This window comes from Globicephala melas, chromosome 8, assembly GCF_963455315.2.
Source record: "Globicephala melas chromosome 8, mGloMel1.2, whole genome shotgun sequence".
NCBI classification, from domain to species: Eukaryota; Metazoa; Chordata; class Mammalia; order Artiodactyla; family Delphinidae; genus Globicephala; species Globicephala melas.
In genome coordinates, this window is record NC_083321.1 from 25,723,458 (window position 1) to 25,739,161 (window position 15,704).

General features: G+C 46.5%; 1 protein-coding gene across 11 annotated transcripts in view; it reads left to right on the forward strand.

The window, feature by feature from the left end:
• WT1 (WT1 transcription factor) overlaps positions 1-620 on the forward strand; it is a 47,705-nt gene extending 47,085 nt beyond the window's left edge. For all 11 annotated transcript variants that reach the window (XM_070046244.1, XM_070046247.1, XM_070046245.1 and 8 more), the window contains one exon: positions 499-620. In XM_070046244.1, coding sequence (XP_069902345.1) covers positions 499-620 — 122 coding nt within the window. The remainder of the gene's footprint in view (positions 1-498) is intronic.
• The last annotated feature ends 15,084 nt before the right edge of the window (positions 621-15,704 follow it).

Below are 15,704 nucleotides of genomic sequence, written 5' to 3' on the forward strand. Positions count from 1 at the left end.
TATACAGACAGAGATATTAAAGCTACAGTCACAGCTCCGCTACTGGGTGGCTGTCAGTCAACAATATCCAGGGTGATGATCCTGAGGCCCTTGCCTCCCAATTAAGCTCAATTCCCTCCTTAAACAGCAAAGGGGAAACATTGACACAGTTCACAAAACAGTCTAATGGCAGGGGTTTTACCAAATGTTTTTCCCCCTTGATTAAATATGAATCGCCCAGACATTTCCATCAACTAGACTCCTTCTTTCTCTCCCATTTCCCAAGTCTTCTGACTCAATAACACTTTATAATTGTCACAGTATTTTCATCCTTAAGGCCCCAGAGGTGCTGCCACTTCAAGGCTGCTTGTGAGATGGGCCCGATTTGTTAGCTTAGGGAAAGAGTTAGAGAGAATCTGGAGTGGGTGTCTCGTGATGATTTAATTTGGGCCTTTGATGCTTGAACTTGCGCCCCATCTCTCCACCGCAAGTGTCTCTGACTGGCCATTGTGTCAACAGGTGAAAAGCCCTTCAGCTGTCGGTGGCCCAGTTGTCAGAAAAAGTTTGCCCGGTCAGACGAATTAGTCCGCCATCACAACATGCACCAGAGAAACATAAGCAAACTCCAGCTGGCGCTTTGAGGGGTCCACGCCAGGCACCGTTCTGTGTCTCGGGCAGGACAGTGTGTGAACTACTTTCAAAGCTGACTTTAACATTCCTCCTCACTCGCCTCTCTAAGAAGGAAACGGAGGTTGATCTTCTTCATCCAGCTTCTGAGAAAGATGCCTGTACTACTGGATCCTACCAGGTTTGCCCAGAGGAGTTGGTCTCTACTTAGCCGACTTTTAGTTGACTCATATGGCTCTGGAGAAGTGGCTGTCAGTGTCCAGTTAGTTAAAAGCCCATTGCCATTTGGTCTGGATTTTCCACTGTTAAGAAGAGCCGTTGATGGTAATGGTCCCCCCTGCCCCTTCTCCCTTTATGCTCATTTTCACGGGGAATGGAGTCATTGTACCTTTTTCCATCATAGAATATTTATAGGCCAGGGCATGTGGATGTGTCTGCTAATGTAAACTTTGTCATGGTTTCCATTTACTAACAGCAACAGCAAGAAATAAATCAGAGGGCAAGGCACTGGGGGTGAGTCCCGTCCGACATTCCGGAGCTTAGGCAGGCCGCTAACCTGGAAAGCAGGATGTGGCGCCACCAGGCAACTTTTAAAACTCAAGCATTTCAAGCCGCTGAGAAAAGAATCAGAGCTAACCGGTACCTCTGCAGAGATATCTAAACGAATCCTTTATCATTCAGTTAATTCAATGTAACATTAGCACAATGCTCTTAAGAAACCGTGCTTGAGGATCTGAGATTTTGTTTTCGTGTTTCTTTTTGACTTTTCTGAGTTGTAATCATATGCATCTTCAGAGATGTACATATCTCCTCACACAAAGGAAGTGGAATTCATTTTTATCATTTGGGGTGTCCTTAAGAGTATACAGACCACACTGGTTATGTGGCTTCAAGTTGTAAAAAATTAAAGTGACTCTAAAAGAAAATAAGGGCTGGTCCGGGATCTCCACTGATAAGACTGTTCTTTAGTAACTTAAGTAACTTTGGGTCTACAAGTATATGTGAAAAAAAATGAGACTTACTAGTGTGAGGAAATCCATTGTTTAAAGGTGGTTGGGTGTATGTGTGTGTTTTGTTTCTGTTTTTTAAGGGAGGGAGTTTATTATTTACTGTTGCTTGAAATTATTGTGTAAATATATATATCTGATAATGATTTGCTCTTTGACAACTAAAGTTAGGAAATGTATAAATGTTAGACGCATCACTGTTTTGGTGTTGATCTTCCAACATATAACACTAAGTAACACTAAAAATGTAACCTGCATTTTTCACTTCGCTCTCAATTAAAGTCTATTCAAAAGGAAAGTGGTAAGATTCTATCAGCTGTATTGTGTACAAATCTTGAGGACAGTTGAACCTCTTTTAAACAGGTAAGATGCTGACGCTGACATCAATGACCACTTAAGTCTGTCCAGGTCCTGACCACTCGTTATTTCTCTCCGTTGAACCTCAGGTAGTAATTACTGGTCATAGAAGCAGCCAGAGAGCACCGCCTTCACCTGTCATCATGCCACGTGGATGGCATGGGGGGAATTGTATTTTCAGAGTCATTTTCATCGGGCTCTCATTGCATCACTGCTTACTCCAGGTCAGCAAAAGAGAGTAGAGAGATGCAAATGATAACTGGTCTTTTTTGAAAAGTTCACTGCTATACGCTGCAATCAGGAGAGTATAAACTGAACACCTAGTACAACCCAATTTACAATCGTAGTTGCTATAAATTAGCTCAGCAGGTTGGAAACTGCTTAAGACTTTCCAGGGCAGCCGAGTGTGAAAGGCAAAGATCTACGTTATCTATAAACTATAAACTCTCTTTCTGGTTCTGGTGGATGGTTTTTCAGTTGTAAATAAGGAGATTAATTTGGTGCCGCCCCTCTCAACTCCGTTATCTGGGAGCTTGCGCGCATTCCAGGCTTCATTTCTTCATTTAAAATGTATCTTGAGCAGACAGCAGCTCACAACAGAGACTTTTCTGCGTTGAAGTGCAGCTCAAAGTTTGGGCTGCCTAGAAGTCAGGTCCTGAGGCCCCTCTTGGTTACCATCTGGCTCTTGCATCACTGTTAATTATAGCCAGTGTAGTGACTCATTTGTATCAGCAGTTTTTATCTTTTCCTGCCAGAAGACGGCATTTCTCTGGAGAAGCTCAGGACGAGCATGGCAAACGTCAGCGAGTCAGAGCAAGCCAGGTTTCACAACAAAAGCAGTCACATTGTTTCATCTGCGCTAGGAAGCCCAGAGATTCTCACACTACTTTAGCAGGTTAGCTTGCAGTTAAGGTCATGGGCTTTGGAAAGCAGACCAACCTGGATTCAGATCCTAAGTCCTCAGTTTCCTTATCTGTGAAGTGGGGCCTTTTTGTCCCTATCTGTCTGATAGGGTCGTAGTGAGGATTAAGTGGGGGGAAAAAGCATGAAAGCATCTAGTACATCGCCAAGGCTTCATAGCATCATCTAGGAAAATGATTACCTGAGAACTCATGCTAATTTCCTTTACCTCCCCCCTCCCCCCCTGCATCCTCTTGCAGTGTCCAGACATCTTCATGCAGAATGACAAACAAATCCGTTTCCATATACTACAAACCAGGGTTAAGGTTTGCAGCAATAGGGCTCTCGTCAGCCTCCCCACAGAGACCACATCTATTTGCTTTGTGCCTTTTGTAACACACCCAGTGGCACTGAGTGTGTGTTTTGAGACCCGTGGAGTTGACCACGAGCAGATTGTCAGGATGAAAGCTGGTCAGAGGGAGCTCGCTGTAGCTCAGGCTAGAGTCTATATGAGGTGCAAAGGTCAAAATGTACATTTTTCCATCTTGCTTTAGTAAAGTGTATGGTCCAATATCTTTAAAAGGCCACCTTCAGCCCCCCAGTGGATCTTCCCAGACTGTCTCATCCCGGCACCTCTGTAGCACTTAGAGTACATAACGTTCAATAGTATTTTTTATGGGTATCATGCTTTCCCACCTAGGACCATCTACCTATAAGGTAGACAGGACAAGTATTATTCCCACTGTACAGATGAGGAAGCTGAGGCTCAGTGAAAGTAGTGGCTGAGGCAGGACTTGGTCTAGGGGTTCTGTATCCAAGTTTTCTTCCAAAACGTGCTCGATGATATAGACGTGCACTCTGCTCCATGGTTTCATATCTACAAGTCATATCTTCCTAACCATGTGTGAGCTTCTAGAGGAGTGGATCGTCTCCCTTCCTGCGTTACTTCCTTGGGGACTTCTCAACCTTTAATATCGATGGACATTCCCTGAGGAATTTGTTGAATCACAGACTCCTATTCGGAAGTTCTGGGGTGGGGCCTGAGACTGCATTCCTAAGCTCCCAGGCGATGCCCACCCTGCTGGTCTGTGGACGACACTTTACAAAGACCTAACGGCTGAGCTCGAGAAATACTTGCTATAAGGTGACTGATGAGTTTTGCACCTAACACTCCTGAGACTGTCCCGAACCTTCTTAGCCTGTAGAGGGCGGCCGTGAAGATGGCCCGGGGCCCACTGCGATGAGCCCCGGGGCTGTGGGACAGGACACTGGTGCTGAATACAGTCAGAAGAGCTGTATGCAGGAGAGTCCATCTGTGAGGAGCTTTGTTTCCAAAACAGCCTGACCGTCCTCTGTCAGTGGCTTTCCCCAAGCAAGGGAGACCCCCTCCCCCAGGTAAGGAGAAGGTGGTACACGGTCCCACCTGCATATCCAATCCTCACACCTCACTCAGGTCACATCTCCACAGCAGGCCTCTCCCTCCCTGATGCGTGTCTTCCACAAACTGAAACCTCGTGGCTTTGGAGCGGATTTACTCCCTGTGAGCCAGGCAGGAATTCCCCACGTCTTGTCCCTACGAGGAGCCACTTGCTTAGCTCTTTGGGTACCAAAGGGAAAAGGAAAAAGGCAATGTCTTCCAGAGCCCTGTTCTCCCTGCAGGGTGTTTGCATCACTGATTTTGGACTAACAGGTGTGTCAGGAACAGGTGTAGGGGTGTGTGGTGTGTGTGTGTGTGTGTGTGTGTAAATAGAACAGTGGTTCCCAGCTAGGGGCACTTTTCTTCAAAAGCTTGCAGCAGGCAGAGTGGCTCATAGGAACTTCTCACAGGTGAATGTATAAGAACTACAGTAAGGGAAACAAATCCCCAAGAAAATATGAAGGTCTCGGCCCTTTTTATTCAGGTCTTTGCTTCTAGTGACTATTTTATTGTATTTCAAATGATTGGAATCCACACAAAACTTAATAAATAAATGTAAATGATACAATGTTGATGACCACATGGTCTGATTTCTTACACTGAGAAAGTAGCTGATTCAGTGGAGGGCTCTGGGCTTTTCTCCATTTTTCAAGCAGCCTTGAGAAGGAAAGAGCGAGCCAGGCAGCATGGGAAGGGTCATCTCTCAGAGGGCTGGAGATCCACCCGACCAGCCAGCAGACAGCCATACGCAGTCAGGACCTCCTGAATAAAGTTTTGTTTCAGAGACTCGTGAGGGGATGAGGACCAACTCCTGAGGATGCAGATGCAGGGAAGTCGGTGCCTTTAAGCACACTGTGAGAATCAGCTAGCTATGAGTGGGAGTCTCAGACAGATCTCAGATACAAGCAGCTAAGGCAGACCAAGTTAGCAACTGTGAGTTTAGGAGTTAACAAGGTATTTTTATGGAGCAGGGATGATTGAGAGATGGTCTAGGAGGAGGGGCTAAGATTAGGGTAGAAGGTGGGTTGGCTGAAACAGGTGGCTTCTCCCCTTCTCGGCATCCTGGGAGCATTGACGTTGACACTGGGCGAGAAGGATTGCCTGACACGGCAGGGATTCTGAGGGTCACTGAGGAGGCAGTTGGACTCCAGGAGGAAGAAAGGAGGGGTAGAAAGACAACTCTGTGAAGAAAGATGAGACAGATGAGGGATGGAGTGCAGATATCAGGGAGGTCTGTCAGGAAGAGGGGGCTTCTGTCTGACAGGGCCTGACACCCCATGTGAACCCACCCCAGCTCTGTTAACGCGCACCCAGGGCCTTCCCAAATGGGAGATGCTCAAGGGCTAACATGCAAATGATAATAATGGGGCCATTTATCGGACCTTTATGTACAGACCAGTGCCATTGTACATGCATTCTCTTATTGAGAATGTTCCCAGTTTACAGATAAAGAAACTGAGACCCTATGCAGTAGCTCACACAGGATCTCACAGCTCACGTATGGCAGAGATTCAAACCCAACTCTGACTCAGAGCCCACACTCTCAACCCCTTCATTTTACAGTATTTATCCCCCTCGTCTCAGGGCATGTTGGCCTGGAGGAGGAACAGGAATGCCGAGAGAAGGCAACAGTGGCGCCTTCTTGCCCACCGGCTTGTTTAGATACTAGGAGTGTTTGCCAGGTGTCCAGAGGAAGAATAGGCATGATTGGCAAAATGTTCCCTCCTCCCGTTTCCAGTTGCAGAGCCTGTTCGTAAAGTATGGTTTTTGTTTTTTTTTTTTGCGGTCCGCGGGCCTCTCACTGTTGCGGCCTCTCCCGTTGCGGAGCACAGGCTCCGGACGCGCAGGCTCAGCGGCCATGGCTCACGGGCCCAGCTGCTCCGCGGCACGTGGGATCCTCCCGGACCGGGGCACGAACCCGTGTCCCCTGCATCGGCAGGCGGACTCCCAACCACTGAGCCACCAGGGAAGCCCGTAAAGTATGTTTTCATTCAATATTTTATATTAAACACCAGAACTTAAATGACCTAGCATAATGTTAGCCGGACAGTGATAAAAGGGGAAAATTGAGAAACACATCTAAAAGTTCAAGGTCAACGAATACTTTTTAAAAGCAGCATCCTGCTTTCCCCAGGAGCTTGGTGTCAGAGGGAGCGGGTGCAGGAGGAAGCTACTGGCGTCTAGTGACGGTGGAGGTGAGGGAAGCTCCTGACGGGTCCCATGGGTAGGATTATCCCCTTGTCTCCGCGGGCAGCCTCCATTTTTCTAAGATGTCTCTGGGCCCTCACCATCCAAAGGAAGAAGGCCAGGGAGCCTGTCACAGATGTCTCTTGTCCTAATTTTTCTGAGGTCTAAAAATATAATGATCCATCTCAGTGGCCTTTATCACCCACCGTGGGCACAGCCTTCCTTCCAGTCCCCGCCGCAGCAGACCTTCTCCCCTGGCAGGGGAGAAGGGGCACAGTGATCCTTGGTAAGGGCTTACAAAGGTCTCATGGGGGAAAGAAGTCCAGGGAGGCCGCACCTGCCCTCCTCCTAGCACCAGGCCGAGTGAGGCAGAGTTCATCCCTTCTCGTAGACTCCTGATGAAGATGCCTTTGAGTTCGCTGGGTGGGCAGCACAAGGCACGTTCTGAGGAAGATTCCTGATGCCGTCACATGGAGACAAGCTGCCACTGTTTTTAGACAGAGACTCCTGGGCCCTGGGAGAAGCAGCTGAGGAGCTGTGAATCTTGGAAGACCCTCCCCGCACCTGTAAGTGTCTAGTAAATTCCAACCGCTAGTGGCAAGATACAATAGTTCAGCTGGCTGATCCCGCCCCTGGCGAGTCCCTACATTCACCTCTAACAGGAGCGGTCTAGAAGGGCCCAAAGCAAAGCATGAGGAGTGTTGAAAGAGGCCTTGGGGTGGGCATGCCCTCCAGGAGGCAAGAGCATCCCAGCAATGGGATACAGGCTCAGACCACGAGGCCTGAAACACTTGGACCTCAGCTTTTGCTCAGATTAACAACACTGTTCACCTCCACGGAAGGGGATGCCACAGGGGCTTAGTCCACACACTCAGGCAGGGTAGCCAGCTGTGCATCGAGCAGGGCAAAGCCATTCAAGGAGGACTGAGGCAGAGCCTGTCCCTGGGTTCTCGCCCGCACTGGCCCTGGGCCACCCCACCAGCAAGCCGTGGCCCGCTGCACTGCAGAGAGGAGACATGGGCCGCGCTGGGCAAAGCCAGGAGGGTCAGGTAGTCAGCAACTGCCCAGCTGCACTTGTCCCACAGTTGTCTCTGTGATCCTCCAGGAGACTGAAGGGACTGGGACACAAGGTCACCTCGCCACCTGTCAGTCACCCTGGCCAGCTGGTGGCTATCAGACAGGGATAGCTGGGACCCACCCTCGTCAGATGTCAGGCCCGTGCCCAGGTGTCGTGAGGCATCTTTCGTATAAAGGTCCTCTCTGAACCCATCAAAATGCCTGCTGCTGGTTTCAACTTCCCAAGTGAGAGGAGAGGAAGAAAGTATTCAGAGGCCTTAGCTCAGGTAGGAAACATGGAGTGTGTCAGCAAGAGGTACAGTATCGAGGAACCGGGAGAGCTGTGGGTCTCAGTCTGGGGGCCAGTTCGGGTCTTCGGAAACACCTTGCTGGCTCCGCACTCCTTGGTTGGTATACTGAACGAGAAGAACAATAGCTCTAAAAACCAAAAGCAGCAGCAATTAAAAACTCCTGGTTCTGAGACGAATTTATAGTGTGTGGGTTTTTTCAAACCCCAATGATAGATTCATATTTTATCAATATTTTACTGCGGTCATCACGGTGCTACTAACCCTGGATGAAAAAGTACAGGTTTATCTGACCTGCTATTGCAGAATCTCCAGGTATTTGTTTCATTTTGCCTATTTTCCTCCACACTAGTCCTTTTAGGATTACAGGCTGTGTGGATAGATGACACTCAGTTTCATTCCCCAGATCTGCCACTTAACCAGCCCCATGACTCTGGACAGCTGGACTGAAACCTCAGTTTGCTCATCTCTAAGGTGGGTGTGTAACACTGACCTCATGGGACAGTTGTACAGGATACATGTGGCAAAGCGCCTTGGTGTGGGGCTCGGCACATAATGGGAAGTTAGTTAATAAACAGCAGCTTGTTCTTATAATTTTGTCTTTGATACTGTGGGCACCCACTGGGTGTCTGGCTTGGCATGCCCTGGGCAGCCTCTTGGCCTTTCCTGGGCACCCCCCTGCCCACTGGAAGTCAGTGAGGGGAGCCCAGGATAGTGGCAGGACGGCTGGTTTAGGCAGGGCATTCAGTCCTGGTGAATCTGACAGCTCTTTCCCCGTGGCAAGCGTTCCTTGCCAGCTCCACGAGGCGGAATGCAAACACCAGGCGAGTTCCGTACCACGCCCCAGCCTGCCAGGATGCAGTCCTAGAAGCAGATACGTGCAGGCTCCAGCCCGTCAGAAGAATTCATTAGGACAGCCTGTGATATGGTGCTGAAACCGGAGGCTCGTTCAGGCAGGCCGGGGATGGGGAAGTCTCGTCCCTGCTGAACCTCTCCAGCTGATAAAGGCAGCCTCCGCTGGCAGACTTCATTTTTCACTGGGCCATCTGCAACCAGTCAAGGATAACTTGTCTTTCCCAAAAAGCTCCTCGTCAGCATCAACCCCGCACAGCTTCCGCCCCCACCGTGAGTCAGGCACCACTCCTGGTGCCTGGGGTCATGGGGACGGGTGTGGTGTCAACAAACCGGTGTCATCATAATACAGACAGAAGCATTGAAGTGGCCGGGTGTTTATGTGGTTGATGCCCTGTTGCTTTTTATCAGCCCGAGTTATTGCCTATTTAGTTCTGTGTTAGCTGGTCTAAAATTTTGACAGCAGTGTTTTTATTTTCTTAATGTTGTCATTACTGTTATCCGCTCTTATCACCTGTGTATATAGGGAATGTTACTACTCTCTGCGGTCGTTCTTATTCTTTATCCTTCCCCTCTCACTCTCTCCCTTTTCATTCCCTCCCTCCACTTCTCTCTTGCAGGTTGGAAACTCCCAGTTTGAGAGGGTCGGTCTAGCTCTTCCTTCTGACTCTGGGGTTCTTGTGTCAGTCCTGAGGGGACATCTTAGAGGACACAGTCCATCCTTGTGGAAGGCTTATAGGTTTGGGGGGAGCTTAAGAGGAGGATCAAGCTCTTGCCTTCACATCTACCTCATCCGCCGTCTTTTTGTGGTTGCCAAAAAGTTTAAGGCCAACTGTAGTGGCTTGGGTCTTCCCAGAACATCCCTTCGGAGCTGAGATTGGCCAGAAGGAGCTCTTACCCTGCAGTGGACACTTCCTGCCCACAGCTAGAGAAAAGACATACCCTGCTAGCCACTGTTGTCCAACCACTACCGGTAGAACTGCTTTTATGGGCCTTCCGGAGACGGGGACATTTCAACTAGGTTAAGGAGTGATGTCATTCACTGCCTAACTTAAAATCAGAGATGAGTTTATAACTTCATTCATTTAGCAGTCATATATTGTGAGCCTCCTGTGTGTCTGGCTCCTAGTTCAGAGATGAAGCAAGCATGGCCCTCTCCCCAAGGGACCTCACAATCTAGTAGGAGAAGCAGAAATTTAAGCAGATAATACAGGTGTGGGCAAAGGATCGAGAATGAGCTTTGCCTAAAGAGGCTAGGGAAGGCTTACCAGACCATATATTTCAGCCTGGACGTGAAGGATGCATTCCTTCCTTTCTTAGAAGGAAAAGAAGGGGAAGAACACCCCAGGCAGAAGGAACTGTAAGAATTAAAAGGACTGGGAATATCTTGGTACACCTGGAACCATAGTGGGGAAGGAAGGCAGTGGGCCATGTCCAAAAAGACTCCTGCTTTTTCAAGATGGTATATCCTCAGAGCTGGCGACCCAGTGGTGCATGGCGCTAGCTTCCACTGCCTTGTGAGAGCCAGCTGTTACATATGTAGGACTTTTGCAAGCTGGTTGTCAAAACATTAGTAGCTTGAATTGGGAGAGTTTATACCGTGGAAATTGGCAAGTGCTGCAAGGCAGGACTGCTCTTGTTAGTTCGTTTTTTAGGGAGCCAGTTTATACACACTGCTGTAGGCTACTCTGGGTGGTAGGTGTGTAGTTACATCCCAGTAGAGTCTGGGCAACATGTTTCTCTGTACTCAGAGTCAGTTATTCCCTTCTCCCAGGAAGGCCCTGCTGTGTGGTTCTTCTTCAACACCTGCTCCTAAAGGATGAGGTCAAGGAGACATAGAACAACAATCTGATTCTTTCTGTTTTGAAGATGGCTTGGTTTGCGAGACCTGTGTCCCTGCCTATGTTCTTGTACTTCCTCCCATGTGCCTATTCGAAAGCCTCTGTCACTTTAGAACCTAGGGTCAGTCCCCCCTGTGATCAGTTCCATGCCCTTGATTTCCTCTCTCGTCGGTGGGACAGCACTCGTCCAGAAAGAGGTCCTGCAGGGCAGGGGCTGGGCCTCAGACCCTGGAGATCCCAGTGCAGCCAAAGTCGAGAAAGGACTGACTTTTTACAGACATATATTTTTCTTCCTTTCACGGAATTGACCAGTTATTTCATCGTCAGTTGCCATAGCCTTGGCCTTGATAACTGTGGGTATAGTTGCTCAGGCTCTGAAATCTGTGGCCACAAATTGTTGTCCCAGTGCAGTGTGATAGAAGGAGTCAAACAAAACACGTTCAGACTGTGGCTTTGCTGCTGACCAGTGGTGGCAAATGTACACGAGTTATTTGACTTCTCTGAACCTCATTTTCTTTTTTATCTGTGTCGTGGAAGTAGAATAACGAGCTCACTTCATAGGGTTGTTGTAAAGATTAAACTAGACTATGTGTACAAAGTACCTGGCTCTGCTAGTTAATGTCTTTTTCCCTCCCCTATGGCCCTGACTACTCCCACCCCTGCCTTATCTTCATTTAGAGAATTGAGGCTGATGCTAACGTTAAAAAAAAAAAAATCAATGACCGATCTACCTACATTTCTTCTGCTGGACCCCATTGGTTAGGTTAGGGGAGCAGTCAGTGACCCACCTGGGGAGAGACCTCACAGCTGTGGCTGTATTATCACTATGCTCTAATCTCTCTGAATCTGTAACATGTGTATAATAATAGGTTTGCTGTGAGTATCATAAGAGATAGTGCATTTAAGGTACTTAGCAATTTGCCTGGCACATTGAGAGCCCTCAATGATGGAAGCCAGTATGATCTAAATTGCTGTGATGAAATAGGCTTGAAAGGATTCTGAGTCAAAGGACCACAGAACTGGAAGGGAGCTTAGAATCCAATCTTCTTGTTTGCAGACAAACAAAGGGCCACATAATGAGTGGCAGAGGCAGGACTCAAATCCAGGTATCGTAACTCATAGTCTAGAGTTCCCTGCATCTAATCAGCAGGAAATGGTTAATCCTTGCACAGGACTTTTTTTTTTTTCCTACCAAAGCTGGAAGACCAGAACAGCCCTCAAGGAAGATCATTAGTACTGGGGTTTGTTATTTTGAGGCTAATTGGGACTCACATTGCTGTGTTCCCCAAGGGAGAAACTGTAAGGGAAGGCTGGGGCTTCATTTCCAGGAATATGGAAGCTGTTACACGCTGCCTCTGAGCACAACCCCAGTGGGGACCAGAGTCCCTGAGAGCTTATGGGAGATACATCATCCAGAAATCTGGCTGCCTTGAGCCAAATACAAATACAGACGAGACCCGAAACTGAGGTTTCAGCTCTCTTCAGCAAAATGAGGCATTTTAGCAGATAAGACAAAGCTGGGGAAATTGGCAAAAATCAAATAGCCTCAAAACCAATGTATTTGGAGAAGAATATTGACCATATGTAAAGTGTGTAAAAGTGATTTTTAAGTAAATTTTTTTCCCTTTTCTATTCTTGTGTGTTTATTTTGGCCATTAGCTCGAGATGACATTCTTGACTCTTGAAAATCTTCCTCTAGGAGCTGGTCTCATTTTTGCATTTTTTGCCCTTGTTTTAATCTGAAACACCCAGGACATATAAGCCTGGGAAGGGAGGGGGTGAGGGGAGGTGAGCCCATCGCTCTGTCTCATGTGGTATCTTTACACTGACTCCTAGTTAGTGGAGCAGAGTGGTGAAAATCCAAGGCTTTAGAGCCCACAGTCCCGAGTTTGTATCCAGCTCTGCCGCCGTACTCCTCATGTGATCCTGAGCAGTCATGCAGCTTCTCTCAATCTCATCCTCTTATCTTCCAAAAGGAAATAATAATAGAACTGGCCTGTATCAGTCTGGGTCCAGTCAGGAGACAGAAACCACATAGTGATTTGAACAGGGATGGTTTAATCTAAAGACGTATTAAACTCAGATAGGTGCTTAATTACTAAGATATAAAGAGAATCCTTAAGGGGACCCCAGGGCTGAGGGCAACTACCCAAGGAAGGACAAACACGGCCTTCCTGGGGCTGAGGTTCAGACTCCGTTGGAGGAGGTATGAGTGGAGCCCACCTGGCCTGCTGGGTTGTTTGGCCCAGAGCTGTTCCAGTGGCCAGGCAGTAGGAAACAGCACACGTACAGGTGAGCCAAGGTGGGTGGGCAAAGAGGGTGTTGGGAGTCTACTTCCTGGCAGGTGACACTTGGCCTGGAATTCATGGTGTTGATGTTGGGAGGCCATGGTAAACAGTTGTCCGGGGCACAGGCCAGCAGAGGCTGGTGGGCAGATGTACAGGGGATTGGGGAGCCTGGGGAACACTTGGAGTGCTTGCATCAGGAAGGCCAGAGCAAGGTGGTCACTGGGCTCCGGACAGGGATCAAGGTTGCTGAGGAACTAGGCACCCTGGGTGGGCTAGAACACCACTAGACGTCTCCACACGTGCATGGGCAGATGCACAGAGCAGTAGCAACAAGCAAGGCAAAACAGCACATCAAAACCAGGAAAACTTCTTCCTCCCGTAATGTCTCTCCATTGCCCTCTACTGACAAAGCTTAACACTGTGCTTAGTGTGAAGAAGAAATACATCAAGAATCCCGTCTATCATTGCAAAGCAGGTACTGAAGGGTGAATTTGGAGCTGAGAGGAAGTAAATTGGAACAAGACTTCAAAGAGTTGTTTGAGAAATTAAATGAAAGAGACCATGGAAGGACAATGGTCTCACAATGCCTGGTAACTTTCTCACAATGCCTGGTAACTTTCAGTAAATGGAATCTGTCTTCTTGATTCCTGTTGATTCATCAATAGGAGAAGGGATGAATAAATAAATTGTGGTACATTCATACAGTGGAATGCTATTTGGTAATAAAAAAAGAATGAATGAATGATCAGTGCAGCAAAATGGATGAATCTCAAAAAATTTTGAATGAAAGAAGCCAGAAATAAAAGAGAATGTACTGCATGATTCCTTTTATATGAAGTTCAAGAAAAGGCAAAATTACTCATAGATAGAAACCAGAACTGTGGTTGCCTATAGAGAGTGGGGAAGAGGGCATAAGGGAATTTCTAGGGTGATAGGAATGTTCTATATCTTTATTGAGCTTTTGATTATGTGGGTTATACATTTATCAAAAGTCATCAAATCGTACACTTAAAATCAATATATTTCATTGATTTTACCTCAGTTAAAAAAATACTCCAGTTTGCCCCATCATCTTTTTGGAGGAGGAAGGGAAAAGAATCTTTGGAGTAGGGTCAGTAGATAAAATAAGAAAGGAGATGTGGTAAAGATTGTTGAGGCTGGTTGTTGAGTACGTGGCGGTTTAGTGTACTTCTCTCTCTACCGTTGTACTTGCTGAAAATTTCCATAATGTTTTTAAAAAATTAAATGCAAAAGCCAAAGTAGAAGAACCCAAGAAATTCTCTTTCATAATGGAAGGATGTCCCTTGTTACCACTGCTATTTAACAGGAATTGGCAACACTGGCAATGACTATTCAAGGATATATAGAGACAAGAGATAATGGCATAACACAAAATACAAAAATAGAAAAGTTTTGAACAGATGCTTCATCGAGGAAGATGGACAGGAAAATATATCTAAAATATCACTTATTTGTAGATTACATAATTATATAGCTCGTTGATCTCAGGAAAGCACCCAAGAAAGATTAGTGAGAGAAAATGAGTCCAGCAGCTGAAAATATAAGAAAATTCACTAGAATGGATTTTATTTGTGCCTTGTATCTGAAATACAAATTTGATAGAACAAATTCTCTTAAGCATTACACTTTAAACACCAAATACATACAGATGTCTTAACACAAAAGTATTGGTATTTTTTGTTTGATTCTCTTGCCATGTCTATACTTAAATATTCAAAGTCCCCCTAGTTTTTGAATTAAGGAAGCTTTTACCCTCCAAGGAAACAATTTCATTATCCCAAACACTTTTGGGGTTGCCTTTGGTATGTTTGAGCCTGGATGCTCACTACAGAACTTTCCATGAGACTGATGGGACCCAGTGAGCTTTATTTTTGGTCCTGTATCTCAGGCTCCCCTGGATTCAGGTCACACAATGCCTAACCCTTGTCTCTACTTTCAGAAGTCTGTATACCTCCCAGTCTGTTACTTCACTTGACTGGATTTTGCATTTCTTTGATTCTTAAGATATTTAAATGTCTCTGGTCTAGTTTTAAAGACCTCTAAACTTGGTAGAATCCTGCATTCTTTTAATATTTTTCCAGTGTTGGAGCCCAACAAGAAATAAAAGATATTGAAACAGCATCCAGCTGGATCCTGGATATTTCTCATTGCATTGTCTGACCTTGTGCTCACAACTTTCAAAGTTATCCTATTGACAATGAAGACAGGACAGGAATTTGAAATGCTGTAACTATTTAGAGGTAAATGTCCCTTGAATTCCATTTTTCTCTTATGAAGTAGCTATGTTCATAATGATAATATTTAAAGGAAATAAATTGCCTCTGGTGCCTCATAAATCAAAACTTTCCCTTGTACCAAATGGTACTTTTGCCCAGGAAAATTAATTCCTCTCTCTGAGGGGCAAGTACTAATTAATTCCTCTCTCTGAGGGGAAAGTATTAATATTAAAACCCTAGGAGAATTTGCCCCAGTCTTCTTACAAGTACTTGTGTGCCCAGATGTGTAGACGGAGAACTCTCTTTGGTGACAACATGAGATTGAAATCAGAGTGAAGAAAAGAATCAACTCATTGCTTTTGTCGCTGCTGATGATATTGCCGAGAAACGGCCGCCCCACCTCTGACGCCCACCCAGCTCCCCATCAAAAACAAACCAGCCTGGAATTAATCCTAGCAGTGGACCCAAGTTTCCCTCCTGACTCCTCCAGGGGATATCGGCAAATTCCTGAAAGTGCACTCAGGGTAGTTTTGCTTTCTCTGTATTTGATTCATGCTAATTGATAACCCCACTTCAGCAGGCAAACTGCCATCCTTTATCTGTTAATCCAAGGGATTCGGAATAAGAGCATGGACACGGATACAGCTA